At 33.6% G+C, this 17,916-nt stretch overlaps 5 protein-coding genes and 1 pseudogene across 8 annotated transcripts in view; 2 read left to right on the top strand and 4 right to left on the bottom strand.

The window, feature by feature from the left end:
* Positions 1-169: 169 nt before the first annotated feature.
* Positions 170-1,754, top strand: LOC135793755 (uncharacterized). Its single transcript, XM_065304838.1, has 3 exons — positions 170-1,016; positions 1,177-1,323; positions 1,425-1,754. Exons 1-3 carry the CDS (start codon positions 924-926, stop codon positions 1,608-1,610), a joined length of 426 nt encoding a protein of 141 aa, XP_065160910.1. The 5' UTR covers positions 170-923; the 3' UTR covers positions 1,611-1,754.
* On the bottom strand, positions 1,611-3,888 carry LOC135793747 (uncharacterized). Of its 2 annotated transcripts, XR_010548710.1 has the most exons (5): positions 3,655-3,888; positions 2,578-3,594; positions 2,096-2,522; positions 1,777-1,984; positions 1,611-1,710 (listed from the first exon to the last, which is right to left on the bottom strand). XR_010548710.1 is itself a non-coding variant. In XM_065304818.1 (4 exons), exons 1-4 carry the CDS (start codon positions 3,808-3,810, stop codon positions 1,827-1,829), a joined length of 1,758 nt encoding a protein of 585 aa, XP_065160890.1. In that variant the 5' UTR covers positions 3,811-3,888; the 3' UTR covers positions 1,611-1,826. The 2 variants fall into 2 exon arrangements, 1 of the variants encoding a protein (XP_065160890.1); XM_065304818.1 differs by having other exon boundaries at positions 1,611-1,984.
* On the bottom strand, positions 3,875-6,038 carry LOC135793756 (uncharacterized; annotated as a pseudogene).
* A 39-nt stretch (positions 6,039-6,077) lies between these two features.
* Positions 6,078-14,211, bottom strand: LOC135794586 (uncharacterized). Its single transcript, XM_065305913.1, has 12 exons — positions 14,083-14,211; positions 13,012-14,016; positions 12,728-12,955; positions 12,355-12,678; positions 9,958-10,956; positions 9,681-9,899; positions 9,292-9,626; positions 8,537-8,627; positions 8,147-8,219; positions 8,044-8,084; positions 6,756-7,988; positions 6,078-6,689 (listed from the first exon to the last, which is right to left on the bottom strand). The coding sequence occupies exons 1-12, from the start codon at positions 14,155-14,157 to the stop codon at positions 6,339-6,341; spliced, it is 4,974 nt and encodes a 1,657-aa protein (XP_065161985.1). The 5' UTR covers positions 14,158-14,211; the 3' UTR covers positions 6,078-6,338.
* The window catches only part of nuf (rab11 family-interacting protein nuf), a 35,830-nt gene continuing 29,916 nt past the window's right edge, over positions 12,003-17,916 (top strand). Inside the window, exon 1 of the mRNA XM_065304822.1 lies at positions 12,003-12,242. The gene's annotated coding sequence lies outside the window, so the exon portion shown is untranslated. The remainder of the gene's footprint in view (positions 12,243-17,916) is intronic.
* Positions 14,122-17,878, bottom strand: LOC135793750 (uncharacterized). 3 transcript variants are annotated; one of them, XM_065304826.1, is made up of 6 exons: positions 17,796-17,878; positions 16,320-16,639; positions 16,210-16,250; positions 15,138-16,154; positions 14,853-15,083; positions 14,122-14,792 (listed from the first exon to the last, which is right to left on the bottom strand). In XM_065304826.1, the coding sequence occupies exons 2-6, from the start codon at positions 16,351-16,353 to the stop codon at positions 14,469-14,471; spliced, it is 1,647 nt and encodes a 548-aa protein (XP_065160898.1). In that variant the 5' UTR covers positions 16,354-16,639; positions 17,796-17,878; the 3' UTR covers positions 14,122-14,468. The 3 variants fall into 3 exon arrangements, with proteins under 3 accessions (XP_065160898.1, XP_065160897.1, XP_065160899.1); XM_065304825.1 differs by lacking the exon at positions 17,796-17,878 and adding an exon at positions 16,724-16,872; XM_065304827.1 differs by lacking the exons at positions 16,320-16,639; positions 17,796-17,878 and having other exon boundaries at positions 15,138-16,150.

The raw sequence follows: 17,916 nt of genomic DNA, 5'->3' as shown, positions 1-17,916 counted from the left end.
GAGAAACCGTTAAAAACGTGCGGCCCCCCACTCAACGTTGTCGGTGAGAATGCGTGCAACTCGCGTGGAGTTATCACAAAACCACGCGAACCGACACGGACATGGCGCACCGCGCACCGCGAGGATTATTGTCTGTATGCTTCCACCTTCGGCGCGGTTTTGAATCGGTGTGCGACGAGCGCAGAGCTCTGACGCGAACGACCATTCGTACTGCGCGCTCGCGCTTCCTGGGCGCATCCGTTCCGGGCGACCTTTCGTCGACTAGTTGCAGAGGGCTGCTTGTTTCTTTGCCACTAACGCCGGCGGCTCGACCTGGCGCGCACCGGTTTGGAACGAACTCGAGTGAAATCCAGAAAGAAAATTCAAACTATTCAACGCACAGACAAGGGGTTTAACCTGTAAGCGTGCACATATGCGCTACGTTCGTATTACATCGGAATCACTCGAACATTATCGACCGGCACAGCTTAGATTTGAATGGTTTGCCCTAATCCTATACTATTCGGAAAAGTCAAGTGGAAAACGTGCACTGTTCCTACAGTGAATCAGCTGAAAGAATATTCAATCAACCACCACTCCCTGAATTTGTGGTTACAAATCAGGCGATGTTTGTAATTTTAATATTCAAGTGCTATTATTATTACTGAACTGACAGATAAAACACATTCCACGCGAGTTGTAACCAAGGTATATCCGGCTAGTCAGTTTAATTCCCTTCACGCAGATAACGATTGCGCCAGCAGCGCGTAATGAGTGTAATACTCACAAATGTAATGTTAATTACAACGCGAAGTGGCACTCTCAACAAAAACATCAATTATACGAGGCGATAAGTGAGGGTTTCCAGGGGCAATGTAATTTGCGCTTGATCTGGTGCAACGTGTCTGACGTATATCAGTAGTGTGAGAGATCCGTTCGATAACATGACGACGCAGAGGCATTTTGCGGTGTTCTCCGGCGCCGCTGCATCGGCAGCCAGTTTGTTCGGCAAGCTAACTGGGTTGCCGCAATTCGAGGTCAGTTCTGCTTCGTAAATTGCGCAAATAGTTTCCAGGTTTCCACTTAGAAACTTAGAGTAACTACTCTCATTCAAACTACGTATAATTATGTTCTCTTTTGTACCTCTGAAATGGCAACTTTAAAGGGAATTCTCAATCAGGACTTGTGAAATTGCAGGAAATCATTATAATTAGATTGGTGTGCTTTGCGCTGATGGTTCTTGCAAACGGGATGGTGTGGACTTTCTATGTGAAGGCGTTACACGTCTCTCAGTCCTCCCTTTCGGCGACTGTGATCAGCGCCGCCACTAATTACTTATTATCGGTAATTATTACTTCATTGCGTTCTAACACCCATTTGCTTATTTGCTTTGCTTCCTATGTTGCATAGGATATTACTCACTCAAATTTGCTTACACTTTACAGGCGATCTATGGATTGGTGATCTTCAGAGAAGTTACTAGTTTGTTTTGGTGGACTGGCGCTGGCTTAATTCTACTCGGATTGATTCTGATAATACGAAGCCAAGACCGTGAGGAATTGAAGCGCACCGTAGATGCATCGGGCGAAAATAATTACTCTGCACTGCCGGAAAAAGCAAAACTTCGGTAATCCCATTACAAGTTTTAATTGAAACGTTAATTTTTTATGATTGAATAATTATTCAAATTAAAAATGTTTGTAACAACATTCATTTATCATTAAGTGAAGTCTGAAAAGACAAAATAGAAGTAAATTATATAGGCTTTCCTAGAATTTCGTAAGTTATTTTAAATACCTAATTTATGGACACTGATGACTTATTTGAAGTTGTTATAATATTACCATTTAAACATTTTTAACAAGGTCTTCATGCAGACGATCGATATAATCAAATATAGATTCCAGCATTACCTCCGCCTCCTGTTGTGTAACTCCATAAAGTTTATCTATTGACAAACCTAATTGAAATCGGTCATCATATGTGAATATCGAAATGCTGACTCCTGAAATTACTACCATTATTACTTAAGCTTGCCTTTAATTAAAAAATTCAACTATATTCATTAGATATCATTAGATATAGTTGAGGACATATAATATTCAAGCTACCCGACCTGTTAGACCACGCTGAGGCACCCAAAATACAATATCCTCCACGAAGCTTTCACAGTCTCCTTCATCCAAATAAATGCGTTTTGGACCTGGCAAATTACTGATAACTAACGTGCTTAGACGGAAGGATTCTCTTAATAGCAATTTCATTATATTACGGGGCACGACGCCCATGACGATTTCCATTAACCAGTAGTTTATTTGAAACTCGAAACTCGAACGCAAATTGTACAAATTTGCGATTGTTTGCGCACATCTCCAGTAACAGCTTCGATTATCTTCGATACCGATGACTGCGTGCACGGGCAATTTCAAAATACCAACAGAAAATCGATTAGTTAGCACGTTTTCGCTAGCGTTTATGTTTACGATGCTTGCAGTGTGTGGAAGCGCGGGTATTACAACATTTACATGTTCCACATTTCTGTTCTAAAAATGAACAATCGTATAGTTTTTTAATTACTGAATATTCTATTATCTATACTTTCTTTGTGAAAAATTTGTTTAATGAATAACTAACACTTGCAGCGATAATATCGATAAATGCGGCACCAATTCGTCGTTTTATTTCTTTCACACGATTGACATACTTGTACCCTTTTTCTACCTTCCAGGCGACAATTTTAACACCGGAAAGGGAAGATTGCATACCAGGATGATGTAAGCAATTATTATCAGCCCTTTTTGATAAAAGCTCAATGATTATTTGTGGGAGCTTATAAAATAGGTGCATCGAATGCATGATACGTATTGTGATCTTTACCATTCTCTGTGCAAAATCATTATCGCTGTCGTGCTCTTTGGGCTGCTTTGTTTGCAGTCGTGGTTTTAATTTTACGCCGGTTGTACTCGTATTCGCCGGACTGAAACTTTTTTGTATGAGCTGCAACAGGGCATGCCCATCTCCTAGTACATGATGAAAGCGTACAATTAGTGGATAACAATTTCTTTTGTTTCCCCATGCTATTTTCTCGGCACCAATATACGCTTCCCACAAATTCCCACCACCAATTTCAATTGATGCGAAATCACTTAGCGATGCTTGCAGAACCTCCCGATTTGCATAAAAAGCTGAATCTAGTTTGTGCACACATGGAGCGCCGCCATTCACATCCTGATTTGTTAGTAAATACGTGTATCCCATGCAGGATGAATAGCCGCATTTCAACTTCCACAATTTTGGATCGTCCCTTAATACTTGCAACTTTTTAATTACTAGTCGTGAAAACAATTCTGCACTCTCGTGACGCACAACTAGTAAGATATTTACCACACTTGTGGAATAATCCTCCAGGGTCCATAGAGTGTCCGGACCGCTTAATAAACCCTTAAATTTATCTTTGTGGCGAAGTCGCAACCACACGATAACTGCTGATTTGAATGTCCAGCAAATTGCCCCTAAAATGGTCAGCAACGGAAGCAGGATTGTCGTTATAATTATATATCCGTTTAGCTGAACCAGCATAGGAAGTTGTGACACACAATCCGGACGAAATTTTGACTGCAACATATAAAATTACGATAAAGATATGAGGAATGATGACAAAAGTAAGGTTTTTACTGTTTTTGCATTTCGAAAACTGTTTACGAGCGGCAATAAAACCACCGTTGAGACCAGAATAAATCCATGTGGAAAATCACTGTGGTCGTTGTGACTGTCGAATAAATCTGAGGTTTTATTTGTAATATTTATTTGTTTCACTATGAAATTCATCATTTTGGATGATTAGGGGCACTAACGGTATATCTAGGAACTGCCAAAAGTGTGATGAGTATGTTCGTTCAGTTTATGCTTTTATTGAGGATAAAGACAATAATTCAATTACTCACTAACACAGATATTGAAAAGTGAAGCCATAGAATTAGAGCTGGAGTGCCCTTGAACCGACATTTTCAATTGTGTTGCAAATGCATTTTTAATTTGATGTTGAAGTTGCAACCGATTCTAGATTTTCATCTAAAATGTCAATATATTTGAAAATGTTTTCAAGTAGTTGGTCCACATCTTTTCTATTGGGTATCACGGATTGATAGCATTGACACCCAATTCTTAATGAACCATCAAAAGGAAAGAGAGTAAATAGTATGGGAGCAAAATTATCCATATTGCTTCCCCAAACCATAGCATCCGTTACAGCGTACCCATTTTTAGTTTGACAAGTGTTTAGTCCAAAGAGATTGGTGACTCCAAGTGAACAACCAGAAGTTAAATTTAAAGCTTGCTTTCGTAGAAAATCTGGTGCAAGGTCAGAAAATGTATTGCATGCAAAGTTTGTGCTCTATAAAACAATGTCACAGTATTACTAACATATAACAGTGCACAATTAGTGCAATAAATACTTGTATGGCTGTAGAATTCTCCACTCGTTTACTTTCATCCACAATGTCCTGAAGTAGTTCGTGTAGATTTTGATGGTTCGTATGAGAGTACATAGAAAGTTTCTTCAGGCAAATTTGAAGATTATTGTTTAAAGCAATTGTTGGCTGGTTCAAGTTGTTGATGTAAACCAGAGATTCAAAGTGGGCAGGTTTAGTAAAGAATACATCTATTGTTAACATATGGTTAGGAGGTAGCTGAAATTAGTAAAGAAAATTATAAAAGATATACTTTTTCCTTATTATTTCCTTATTAGTCGTCTTACCAAGTTAGATATTTTGCAGGATTATTATTTTTAACTTACCTTATTTTGGTTTTTAAAATATTCAGCAATACTTGCGGACATTGCAGTTTTGATTACGTCTAAAAAAGTTGTATTTGGATATTTTCCTTTGATACGTTTAATTTTTTTAATAGCATTATTTTCTGGTTTTTCCGCTACCCAACACACATATTTTTTCGGAAAAAATGGTTTTCCATATCTAAACAAATGTTCAGTTTCAGAATTAAACCATTCATTGTAAACAAATTCTTTTTTAAATAATTAGAAACCAATTCTATGGATAGCATGATATGCTTATAAAATGAAACTTTTGAATCATTTTTTATAAACTTGCTGTTTCTAAACATAGCCTCAAGTTCCTTGCATTTTTTCTTTGATTATTTACCCCGTCTTTCATAAAACAGGTATTTATAAAAACAAGCATTGACATCCCATCTGTAACACAGTGGTGAAATCTCAAAACAACGGGAATCTTTGATTCCACATCATGTGGCATGCAAAAGATTGGTGTTTTTCCGATATAAACTTTCCATAACATATTATTTGGCAGGTTCGAAATAAATATCGCTTCTAGCTTTTCATGAAATTCCTCTCTGTTTGAATAATCTTCAATATATTCAATTCCATCTTCTACCTTGATATTGGTTTCAAGTAGATAATTATAATTGAAACATTTGCGTAGCATACATCTTAGCCGAGGATGCGACTTTAATACTTCCTTGAAAGTCTCTGTGTAGTGCTTTTTTAACTCTTCAGCTGTTTCAGGTGTTTTATGTTCGTGTAGTAAGAGAGCAGTTTCTATTACTTGTTCATCTGTGCAATTTATTTTATCGAAACCGCTCATTAAGTTGCAACGTTCACCATATTTCAATTTTAAATATGTATAAACAATATCATGAACCAAAGCAAAAGTAAACAGAAAGAGTTGACCAACTATTCCAAGTATTAAAAACGCCACAAGCTGCAATAGCGTTAATAATAGCTTTACTGGTAATGAATAAGTTCCTTTATTTGGATCTACTCTCTGAAATTTAAAATTAAATAATTTATTGTAAAACACGACACAACGATTTAAAATACTCACCAAACAAAATTGAAGAAACCAAATGCATTGAAGACAGTTTTCTGTAATTAGAAAGTAATAAATTAGATAAGAACCATGTTATTTTTTAAACATTGATAGACCTAACGAAAAATAAGCTTGTAATCCCTTTGACACAATCATCTTAAATTTTGCTTACACCGGTTCACAAGTTCAGTATTCAATGATTTTACTGGATTGTGGCAAAAGTGAAAAACTATTTTAACATAGAATAAATAGGTACAAAATTTAACAATTTGTATTTTAACAATTAAGACTTTACAAACTAAATTGCTAGAATCATAATACTAACAATAGTAATTATACAGTAAGTTATTCCTACTTTGTCAATTATCGTGTTGACGTCAGTATTTTAGTTCTATGATTGTTCGTTTTATTACAATGTTTCTCACATTAAAAAATATCATAATATGATTAATTGTGATGTGTAATTACGTCAGAGCAATGTTTATTTGGCATACTTCTGCAAATAAAATAATTTGTTCATTCTATAATTTTACGATTAATGGCTTTATCATGCAAAATTTTTATATAACGCAAAATATTATCTGAAAGTTTTTGTATATCATTAATATTTTCAATGAGATTTTTATCCACATGCACAGTTACACGCATCATATTGTCATAAGTGAAAAGCGTAATAGTGACTCCGGTTCGATTAAAGTTGTTGGTCCACACGAACATATTTTCCACTTTACAATCGTTGCGATAACTAAGTGACATTACCCCAGGTACATTTGTAATTATTGTCGTGCAGTCAAAAAATTCCGAGACCAAAAGCGCAAATGGTTTTGGTACCACTGTTGCAAAAATATTGAAGAGCCAATACATCAACTAAAATAAAATAATTTGCGAAACATATTCAAGTAATCGAATAAAAACACAATCCAATAAACTTACAGAAAAATCCATGCTGTTCTTCAAATTTTGAGTGTGTGCATGTAATTCATCGATGATTTGAATAGGATTTGCTAATAGTTTGATATCCGTGGGTAGCTGAATAAATCCCAGTGTAAACTTATTTCCTAATTGAGTAACTGGGTCGCCATTTGAGTTAACTGTTACCAGTGTTTCTAATTCAGCTGTTTTCAAGAAATAAGGATTACTAGATAAAATCTGTTTTGGTGGACATTTGTCAAATTTGTTGTAGTATTCTGTAAAAGCAGCACTTATTGCACTTAAAATGACATCACCAAATGAAACGTTCAAAGCTCGTTTGGTTTTTTTGATTTTTTCCAACAAATGATCATCTTCGCTTTCGAGGCTGAAACACACAACTTTCTCGCCTGACAACTGCCTGTGTAGTATATTAGATTGTTCTTTATAGCGCAACATATCATAATGGTAGAAAATATCTTTGTTCAGAATACTTTTACACTTGTTGATAAACTTGGTTAAATTAAAACCCTCTCTTGGTTTACTTTTATCAATAGAGAAGCACTTGTTATATCGGTCACACTCCGATTTGTATCGTTCCATTCCATTTTTTGAGTATGTTGTCATCATAAACATGGACAATGCAATTCCATCAGTAATACTATGATGATAACGTGTCACTAAAGGAATTTGCCATTTGCCGATTTCCAATTGAATTGGTTTTTTGCCAATGAGGACTTCCCACATGAATTCGTCGTTGTATGGTAATCCTCTTGTGGTTGTCTTATTGATAAGCATATTAAACTCTTGCAAAGTGTTGTAATCTTCAAAATATCTAACTACTTTTGTGTAATTCACTTTTATTTTGACGTAGAAACTGTATCCAAGAAAATATTTTTGTACACATGACAACCGTGGATGATTCTTTAATATAGTTGCTTGAAACTCTGGATCTGTGAATAAGTGTTTCATTTTTTCAGGTGTATTTGGAGAGTTTTCGAAAAGATACATAACTTGAATAATACTCTTGCATTCTCTTGAGTTGCTTGTCCATGTTGCATCAGCCCCAACAAAAACGTCGTAGTACGCATCTCGAAACTTTATTTTTGCTAAAAGCTTGACGAGCTCAAAGTAGCAAGCACACAAAAGAATAAACAAAGTCAATAGACAGACTCCGATAATTGTTAAGGTGATTCTAAGAAGAAATATTGACATTTGTATAACATGATTACTATTCGTTGGAATTGGAATCGCCAGCTACGAATAAAAGACATAAATCTGTGAAATAGTTCAAACATTTGCCAAAACTTACTTTTATAAGCGCGTAGGTCAGCAGAGGAATTGTAAGTGATTCTAAATATTATATAAATGATACAATATACTTCAATAATAATATAATAATAGGTACTACTTACCAACACAGTATAAACTTTTGAATCCGTTGACCATCTTGATAAATTCGGTGTAATTCGAGACTTGTAACTGTGTCTAATATTAGCGCATCTAGAGTGGTCGAGTATAAATTGTATTTTAAATAGTGTACAAATACGCCAATTATCTTTTAGCAATTTTCTGTAATCAAACCGGAATTAAATTTTGATGCGCTAGTTTCTGTCATCAAAATTAATATCATTTCAACCGCTAGTAATTATGCGTGACTGTTAGTGCAGAGTGCACTTTATAAATAGTCGGACGGAATTTTTAAAAGTATGTACACCTTTCACATCAACAATCACGATGTGCACTGACGAACAATTCTTTGATGACTGATTGTAAACATTTCATTAACGCGTATAATAACTTACCGATTGGAATGCATAGTGAGATTTGGGAGTTTTGGTATAAACAATACTTTTATGAGTGCCCAAACAAAAATTATGAATGTTAAACGTGGGACTATTTTTTATTCAATTTATGAAACAGGTATACTCAGAAACAATTGGGATATCTTTACAAGGTTTGTTATAATTTGAAGTTTTCGCATTATTTGCCATTTGCATGTACGTCAGAACATAAATTCAGATGTAGTTGGACAGATAAGATGGTAATCAATTTTTTGTTAAGTTGTTAATTATTATGTAAGATATGTTTATTTAATGGTGTGGTTATTTTAAGATTAATGAAAGGTAAAGGTTATCCGCATGACGTTTAATATGTTGGGAATATCTGTTGTAAATAGCATTAAATCATGTGTGGTGGATGCGTTTACAAAAAAAAATTCTTTACGTCCAGCAAATAACAATAAATTTTTTTTTTTAATTAAATAGAAAAAATATAAAATAAAACGGTTCTGGTATTAGCGGGAAAAGTTGTTAAAAAATTGAAGGTTTTTTTGACAAAAAAAAATAAATGACAATCTTCGTAAAAATCACAATGTCCACTTTTTCGAAAGATTCATTCAAAAATAAAAATTATCCGGGAAATTTTGGGAAAAGTTATGGCTATTTGAAAATTAAAATGCCACCATCGCTTAAAGATTAAAAAAGTACTAGATTTTTAGGTTTTATATATTGGTGTAAGCTAATATCAAAGTGGTAAAAACAAAAACAAAAATATTCACTATGACTGTAAGTTGTGATAAATTTTATGAACGTATTTCGAAATGCTTTTGCAAATTTCATCCACATGTTCATCGGCGGGCAAAAACTGTTTGTCAACGGTAAAGGTAAAGTTCATGCGATTTTCGAATATTAACAGGGTCACTGACGAGCGAAGTTTTTTCACATGAGCTGCCGAGCCAAATACATCAATGACACGATGACCACCGTGCAGTGTCGGTGGTTGCACTGCCGGGATGTTCGAAACTGCAGTTGTACAGTCGTACCCTTCAGTAAGTCGTTGAAACAGTGATTGAGGTATTAGTGTACCAAACGCGTTGCCAGCCCAATGAAGAAACTACAAAGAATGGCATATATTAAAACAGTTCATTTTTTAGTAGAATTTGAGTACTTTTAAATCAAGTGCGTCTTGGACCGATTTACTTTCTTTATTTGCAGCTAGGATAAATTTTTCTGGGTTGTCAAGAAACTGTTTTTTCAGCGGCAGTCTAATCAATGCAGCTGTTGTTTTATTTCCTAGTTCTATAAGAGAATATCCATCTTGCACCGATATGAATTTTTTTAATTCTGGAAGTGTTGGATTCAGTATGGTAAAAAACGGTGGAAAATCCTGAAAACATTAATTCATTTCAAAATTGAAATTAATTTAAAAATTTGATGATAATTACCAAATTGTGAATAACGAAATATTCAGTTATAGCTGCAGCTACTGCTCCATTGATAATGTCTGAAAACGTAACCTTTAATTTGAATCTGATAAATTTGATCATTGCAATAATTTCGCCCGGTGTGGATTCTAAAGAAACACCAATAAGTTTATCGCATCCACTTGGGTTTTCAGTATGTAATGGAGACGTTGGCTCATTATGCAGATTTACTTTATGATGATAATATACTCCACTATCCCATAATTTCCTGACATGTTTTATAATATTTTGTACAAAATTTAATTTCGAGTCGAATGGTTTCAACGTGGAAAGAATATTATGAAACGCTTTTATATTTTGCATGCCATCGGTTGCGTAATGGCACTGAATAAATGTAATCAATGTCACACCATCCATACAAGTATGATGAATCCGAAATGCAACAGGATATCCCCATTTACCTGTAGCCGTTTCGATAAGTTGTTTGCCACAGCAAATTTCCCACATGAATTTATTATCATACGGCAAAGGCGCACTCACAAGCTTATTAAGAACGTGCCGGAATTCTGCATTGTCTTGATAATCATCCATATAGTTGATAAGTCGTTCAATGTCTAAGTGTTCCTTATGGACGTAATGCAAATAACCCATAAAACTTTCTCTTGTACATGATAAAAGTGGATAATGTGGTAAAACATTATTTATGGTTTGTTCTCGGAGCATTTGAAGTAGTTTGGCCGGTGTATCTGGACCTGAATCTTCAACTGTTAGCATAGCATGAATCACGGTGTTGCCACACTCGTTATCATACGAAAAAAGAGCATCTTTACCCTTGCAATATCCTACATAGTTAGGATCAAATTTAAAAGCGGCACAGCTTCTAGCAATTTCAAAGTAGTAGCCCATACAAATAACAAAACACGCGACAGGTATGCATAAGAATAAAGATAGACACAAACGAAATATAAATAGGATTATTTTGGTCACAGGTTCTTGATTTGAAGATACTTGGAATATTTGCTAAAATTAAAAATTTATTTAATATTTAAATTGTTATTGTTATGTTAATCTTACCTTAATGCTTCCATATATAAACACTGGCAAAAGAAGTGTTTCTTTGCAACAAAGAAGTCGAAACCCTTCAAGCATTTTAGTCAAGTTACTTGTTCAAAAGTTCATATTAAAACAGCTCAAATGGTTCACTTTCGTCATTTTATGTTTTTATTTTATTGAATATGTTAGTAAATTTGACATACGTATGTGAAAATGATACATGGTAATATGGATGTCATAAGACTCTTTTAACCATTTTTATATAAGAACTAGATTTTTGCCTACAACTTTATTTGCGTAATTAGAAAAAAGTGGCACAAGTTATTAATGCCTTTTTATGGCATGTGTATATATACATTCTTCTTTAAACATCAAAAGAAGTACTTTATGAATTTGGAAATTATTCATGAAAAAAGCTGTTCGAAGTTCACTGGTTAAGCTAGATTTCTGGCGGACCGATAAATTTCTATAACAAATCATTGAAATGCTCTGTACGTCTAAAACTAGCTTTGTATTACTCGGTATTACAAAAGATGAGCTACCCACTTAATATTATAATAGACATTCGTGTTTTATTGAAAACAGACTTATTCTAATTAAACTAAATTTTTAATGCAGAATATCTATTTACAAACACTCTGCATTGTTAAAAAAATAATGCTTCATTTTGTGGGCATAGTAGCAATAAAATATCTCTAGTAGTTTAAGCAAACAAGTCATAATCGATATTAATTGTTTAATATTTATATTTGTTTTAGAATACGTTAACATTTATTCAGTTTCAGACGATACTCTCGAGAAGAAACGGATCAACCCAACTCAAAAACTTGTAATCCAAATAAATCACATATGAATAAAGTATAATTTTAAACCTTTCTAGTGCGCTCTTAAATCTCAGTGAGGCTAAGCGCGCCCTCTGCCCAAATGAGGAGAACATATACAATCGCAACCGCGTCAAAACAGCTGTCTTTATGGTCAACTGCGAACCAGCATTCTGCCGAAAGGGGAAGCCAGACTGACAGTACGTTCGGATCAGCTGTTGAGCTGAAAGAAGCGTGTCTTTGCTTCGATTCGTGCGTGAAGTTCGAAGACATAATTATTCCATGGCAATGCTTGTGGGTCGATTCTGAGCAGCACCGAAGAAATTTCTTAGTACGAACCGATTACGACAAAAGTTTTTCGCTCAACTAGCTAATGTTAGTAACTGGTAAAACTACTAGAATGGCTTTGACGACATTCCATGGGAGTAATGGGTAATGTATGAGTATTGTATGAGTATTCTATCTTTTATTGTGTTCGTTATCATATAGTTCAAAATCAAATGTTTAGCTAATGTTTTACTATTGTTGCAATTACTATCTATAACGATTCATATATTTTATCAATATATTTAAAGAAGTTCTCACAAATCTCTTGACCATTATCTTCATTCTTTAGGAATTGTTCATCCACATGTAGAGTAATGCGTAGACGATTATTAAACGTATAAATTCCAATGCAAACACCTATTTGTTTGTAGTGAATAGACCAAGCCCATGCATCAACAAGTTTACTGCCATTGGAGAAGACCAAATCTCCTGTTCCAGGCACATTGGTTGTTATTGTTGTGCAATCAAACAAGTCTAAAATTGGACTAGCCAAGGCTTGAGGCACAATAGTGCAGTTAATGTTCAGTATCCAATAAAAAAACTGAAATGAAAATTTTTAATACTTAAAAAGCGCTCGAATAATATTTTACCAGCATATCTAAAGCTTTTCTGAGTGATGTTGATTGTTGGTATAGCGCATGGACAAATTGTTTGGGATCGTTTAAAAATTCTGCATTAAGTGGAATTTTTGAATGACCCACTGTAAATTTATTGCCAAGATTTGTGATGGGTTGGTTGTCATGCATTTGAACCAAATCGTTAAAATCAATGCCCTTTAAGAAAAAGGTAGTTCCAGTTGAAATAAATGACGGATGTGTCTAGAAAATACTTCAAATTATTTTAAAGAGTTTATAATGATAAACAATTGGTTTACTAGATCATGTGTTGCATAATATTCTGTAAGACTTGCTGCAACAGCTCCCAACACAACATCGGAATGCGAAACGTTTAAATGCTTCTTGATCTCTTTAATTTTGCCGAAGTATTTCCCATCAGGACCTTCCAGTTTTAATTTTAATAGTTTTTTAGTACTAATTGGACCATGGTGTAAAACATTTTCTGGCTCAACGTGTTGTAGTACATTGTGATGGAAGTACACATTTTTATTCCATATTCTGTCCCATAAACTTGATTTCTTTTCAACATGTTCGTTCCTTTGTTTTTGAATGTATGCTTCTTGTTTAAACATTTTCAGTAAGTCATTAAACATATCTTTTGTAACATTATATCCATTATTCACGTATGAAGTACATATGAATGCAGTCATAGTCACCCCATCCATTATTGAATGATGAGAACGAGTAATAACAGGATAAACAAAACGTCCTGGTTCAACTTCTATTAGTGTTTTACCAAAGCATATTTGCATCATATATTTCCCACCACATGGCATTGATTTACTGCTTAATTCGGTTACAATTGAATGGAATTCATTGTAATTTTGGTAATCATCCAAATAAACGAAAATTTCGTCAATATCCACGTTTTCTTTGATAAAATAAAAATAGCCCATAAAACTTTCGCGGATACATCCAAATCGTGGATGCGTTTTGATAACTTCGACGTGTTTTGCACGGAAAAAATTATAGATTCTTTCTGGAGTATCAGGTCCTTGGTCTTCGAATAAGCTGACCTGTGTGATGACACTACTACCAATGCGTTGATCGTACGACCACACTGCATCGGCACCAAGAAAATGCTCAACGTACCGATTACTATACTTTAATTTCGCTAGAATTCTAGCGATTTCAAAATAACATGCACATAAGCACAGCACTGTAAACAATGGCCCCGTGAGTATAAGAGCAAGAAGTGGTCTAACAACATTTACAACTATTTTCTTTAGGTCACCATCGCTTTCAGCAGATGGTAATAACAACTAAAAAATACATAAGTATACGTTTATAAGTTTAAAAGTCATTAATAAATTATATTATATAATTACCTTAATCAATCCGTAAAGAAATACAGGTATCAATAAAGATTCTTGACATATTACCGATTTAATACCAACCAGCATTTTGCAAATTACTTCAATTACAAGCAATTAAAAATAAAGTTAAAAACATGTTTTTGAGTTTTATGCTACTGTCATCAAAAGAGGCTATTATAAAATCATAATTAATATTTGCCCATCAATTAACATCGGCTCATACGATTTAAACTTAGGTTGCATAACCGTTGTATTATTTATAACGTGTACTTGCAAATTCAACACATTCTACCATAAAAAATGTTTGCGCAGTATCTACTTTTAACTTTTTCGAAATATTTCTTGCACAATTATGTTGTCGAAAATATTATTATACAAATTACATGTAAAACCAATATTTACAACTTTTCATAAATCTGATCAACAAAATCGAAAATATTATTGCTAAATATTTTTTGTTGTTCAAAATTTATGCAATTTTTATCCATCATTGTGGATACGTGAAAATTGTTATTGTATGAGAATATACTAATGCAAGTGGAGACATCATAGCAATGAACAGAAGAAAGCATCATGTCAACGATGTCGTGGTCAATAATTCTAACAGCAGTCAGCGGCGGTAAATTTGTGACCAACGTTGATGGACGGTATAAATTGTGAAGCGGAATCACAATAGGTAGTGGTACAATTGATACTATTTTATGCACCATCCAAAACATATACTGAAACATACATAATTAAATAAGTTCGTAAATTAGTTATGTATTTTAAAATAATCATACCTGGAAATCCACAGAGTGTTTCAAGTACTTAGTAATTTTATGTTGTTCGGTAATAAACATCTTTGGGTCCTTTAGATATTCTTCTTTTATGGGTAAAGATATCATTCCAATGGTGAATTTATTGCCTAACTTGGTTACTGGTTCTTTTAATGCATTAAAACTAAGCAGATCATTGAAATTGTTTGCATTTAAGTTGTATGGATTGAGCGTGACGATAGTAGGAGGACAGACCTTAGTATCATCCAAGAAATTAATTGCGATAAGTTATTATGTTTTATAGCTTACCTGTTTGTTTTGTAGAAAATGTTTGGTAAAACTTGCAGCTATTACACCCAAAATTACATCATTAAATGACACATTCAATTTGTTTTTAATTTCCTTCACTTTTTCAACAAATTGTTTATTTTGATCAATTCCTACCATGTGCAAAGATATATCACCACTGGGTTCATTGTGCCATGAATATTTTACTTCAGCATCCCTTAAGAAGTCAAACCCAAAATAGAACTCTTTGTTCCAAATGTAGTTTATAAATGTTAACAAAGATTTCATAAAATCATCAATGACATTATACATTCTTTTTGGTGATTTCTTCGAGGTACCGCGCATTTGCAGTTTCTTCAAGTTATCACATAGAACTCGAATATTTTCACATCCATTTTCAGCGTAATTTGTCATTAGCAATGTCATTAATGTCACACCATCCCCAAGTGAATGATGTAAACGAAACAACAACGGAATACAATTCTTGTCTTGCACTTTTACCGATTTCTTGCCAATGGTAATTTCCCATAAAAATGTATTATTCAATGGCAAAACACTTCCAATTTTTTCATTCAAAATATTTTGGAAATCATCGTCACTTTTATAATCGTCAAAATATGTAATAAAATCTAATCCAATAGGCGGAGATCTTAGAAAGAAGATGTAACACAAAAATTTCTTTTGTATGCATCGTAATCTTGGATGATTTGTTTGTGCTTTTAATGAGGCAGATTTTATATGTTCCATTAAAAGATGGGCTGAATCCGCGTATTTTTCTTCGATATAGTAGACAGCTGGAATTATCCCTTTTCCTATTCTATGATCATCGGAGTACATTGCATCGCCGCCAGTTGCAAAATCCACAAAATCACCGCGAAAATATAGTTTTGCAATAAAACGTACAACATCAGCTAGTATTGAAAATAACAAAAATGCCACCAATAGTAGTGGTGTAACAACTAACGTAAATAGCAGTCGTAATAGTGCAACGAAGATAATTTTTGTTATGTGGTCATCATTTGATAGTCTGAACACTAGCTAAAAATATTATAGTTTATTATACCAATTAAATAAATATTACTTACTATATTACTTTAGCTCCACAATATGTATACAGCGGAACTAAAAGAGTATCTATAATTTCATTAGAATTATATTATTACAAATCGATTTTATTTATTCCAAAGTATGCAAAATACTTACCGACACTTAGGAAACAGCGCAAGCCTTCAAACATTTCGAATGATTCGCACGGCAAAACTGCGAATGCAATTGTCACTACAGTACCACAAGAACTGCAATCAAGTGCAACAAGTGTTTTTGATGCAGCTCTAAAATCTCATTTGCCTTGAAGCGACCAAAACATTCCGCTCGATCCGAATTAAGCTTGTTGTACTCTTTTGGATATTTTTGTTTTGGTTTATTGATGTTTTTTGTGCGTTCTGAAGACTGTTTCTTGCTGTTACCTACTATCCTTGCTAAGATTCCGCTGGATCTCAGAAGTCATGCGATACTACGTCACACTAAAACGTTACCTGACATTTAGAACAATTTTTTGAATTTAAATGTTTATTATATTTTAATGTATGTTTACAAATTCACTTGACCTGCTTTATTTCACATTATCAGTAATTAACTTTATGAGCAAAAACGTTCCTGATCACTCAAAGGATTTAGAAGGTAGTTTTTACAAGCGTCTGCGTTTACGGAGAAACAACAATAATATTTAAGTTTGCTTTTGCTTCTAAAGATTGTTTCATTAGTGATATGCAATTTTCCCCACTCGGTTGAATTGTAAATGTCTCGCGATTTACTTCTGCATTTAACATTAAATATCAGACATTATAAAAAGTGACAATACACGAATTTCCTCAAGGTTATTTTTATTCAAACGTTAGATAATTTATCTATAGTCATTATTAAAGATGATTTAAATCTTTTATATTCGCATCAATTGTAAGTAATAATATATTAATTCTAGCATTCTAGCATTCAATATTAATCTACTGCAATCTTGGTTGTGCTCTATAAACTTATTTGCAATTTGTGATTTATATTCAAAATTACGTAAGTATATCAGCACACCCATACTCAATATTCACTTTTGTAGGCAAATATGCTCATGTGGTTTTCACGTGATATTGAAGAAAATTGCCATCTTTTAAACTGTCAAAAGGTATTTATTTAGAATAGTTTAATCTACTATATTACGAGGTAGGACATGGAAATATAGTTTTTTCATTCACTACTACTACTACTCAATAATACTTGGGTTGTGGTGAAAAATTTTGTGCAACATTTTAACTTATAAATGGAGCTTTAACTCAGTTAAAACTTTGTCTCGTGAATAAAACTCGTGAGTAAAGTATATTATTCACAGCCTAGATCGTTCATGTTTAAAGTACCACTTTTTGTGTCTAAAACCATGGAAAAACTAGCGCTTTAAAGGTGGAAGTAGAAAAAATATTTTTATGGTCATTAGACCAACAATTCCAATTGATACTTTATTAATAACGAAACGGTATCTTCACACTGCACTGCGTTTTTGAATTGTGTGTCGTCTGAATTTCTACTCACTTGCTCAAATTTATTTCCAAAGTTTTAAATTTGTCATTACCCGTTAAGAAATATTTATACTCTCATAGAATCATGCAATATAATAGTTAATGAATAATTTACCTCATATACCTATATTTTAATCGTGTTTACTAATATCTTATTTTTTAATACAATTATCACTTCACTATATCCTTAAAACATCTCACTCAGACTAAATTAGATGAGATGGTGAATGTGTTTA

Source organism: Atheta coriaria, unplaced genomic scaffold (genome assembly GCF_025399875.1).
Source record: "Atheta coriaria isolate IRGN ID8LTWV9N9 unplaced genomic scaffold, Caltech_Dcor_3.1 hic_scaffold_6_pilon, whole genome shotgun sequence".
NCBI lineage: Eukaryota > Metazoa > Arthropoda > Insecta > Coleoptera > Staphylinidae > Dalotia > Dalotia coriaria.
This window is presented reverse-complemented; position numbering and strand designations above follow the sequence as displayed.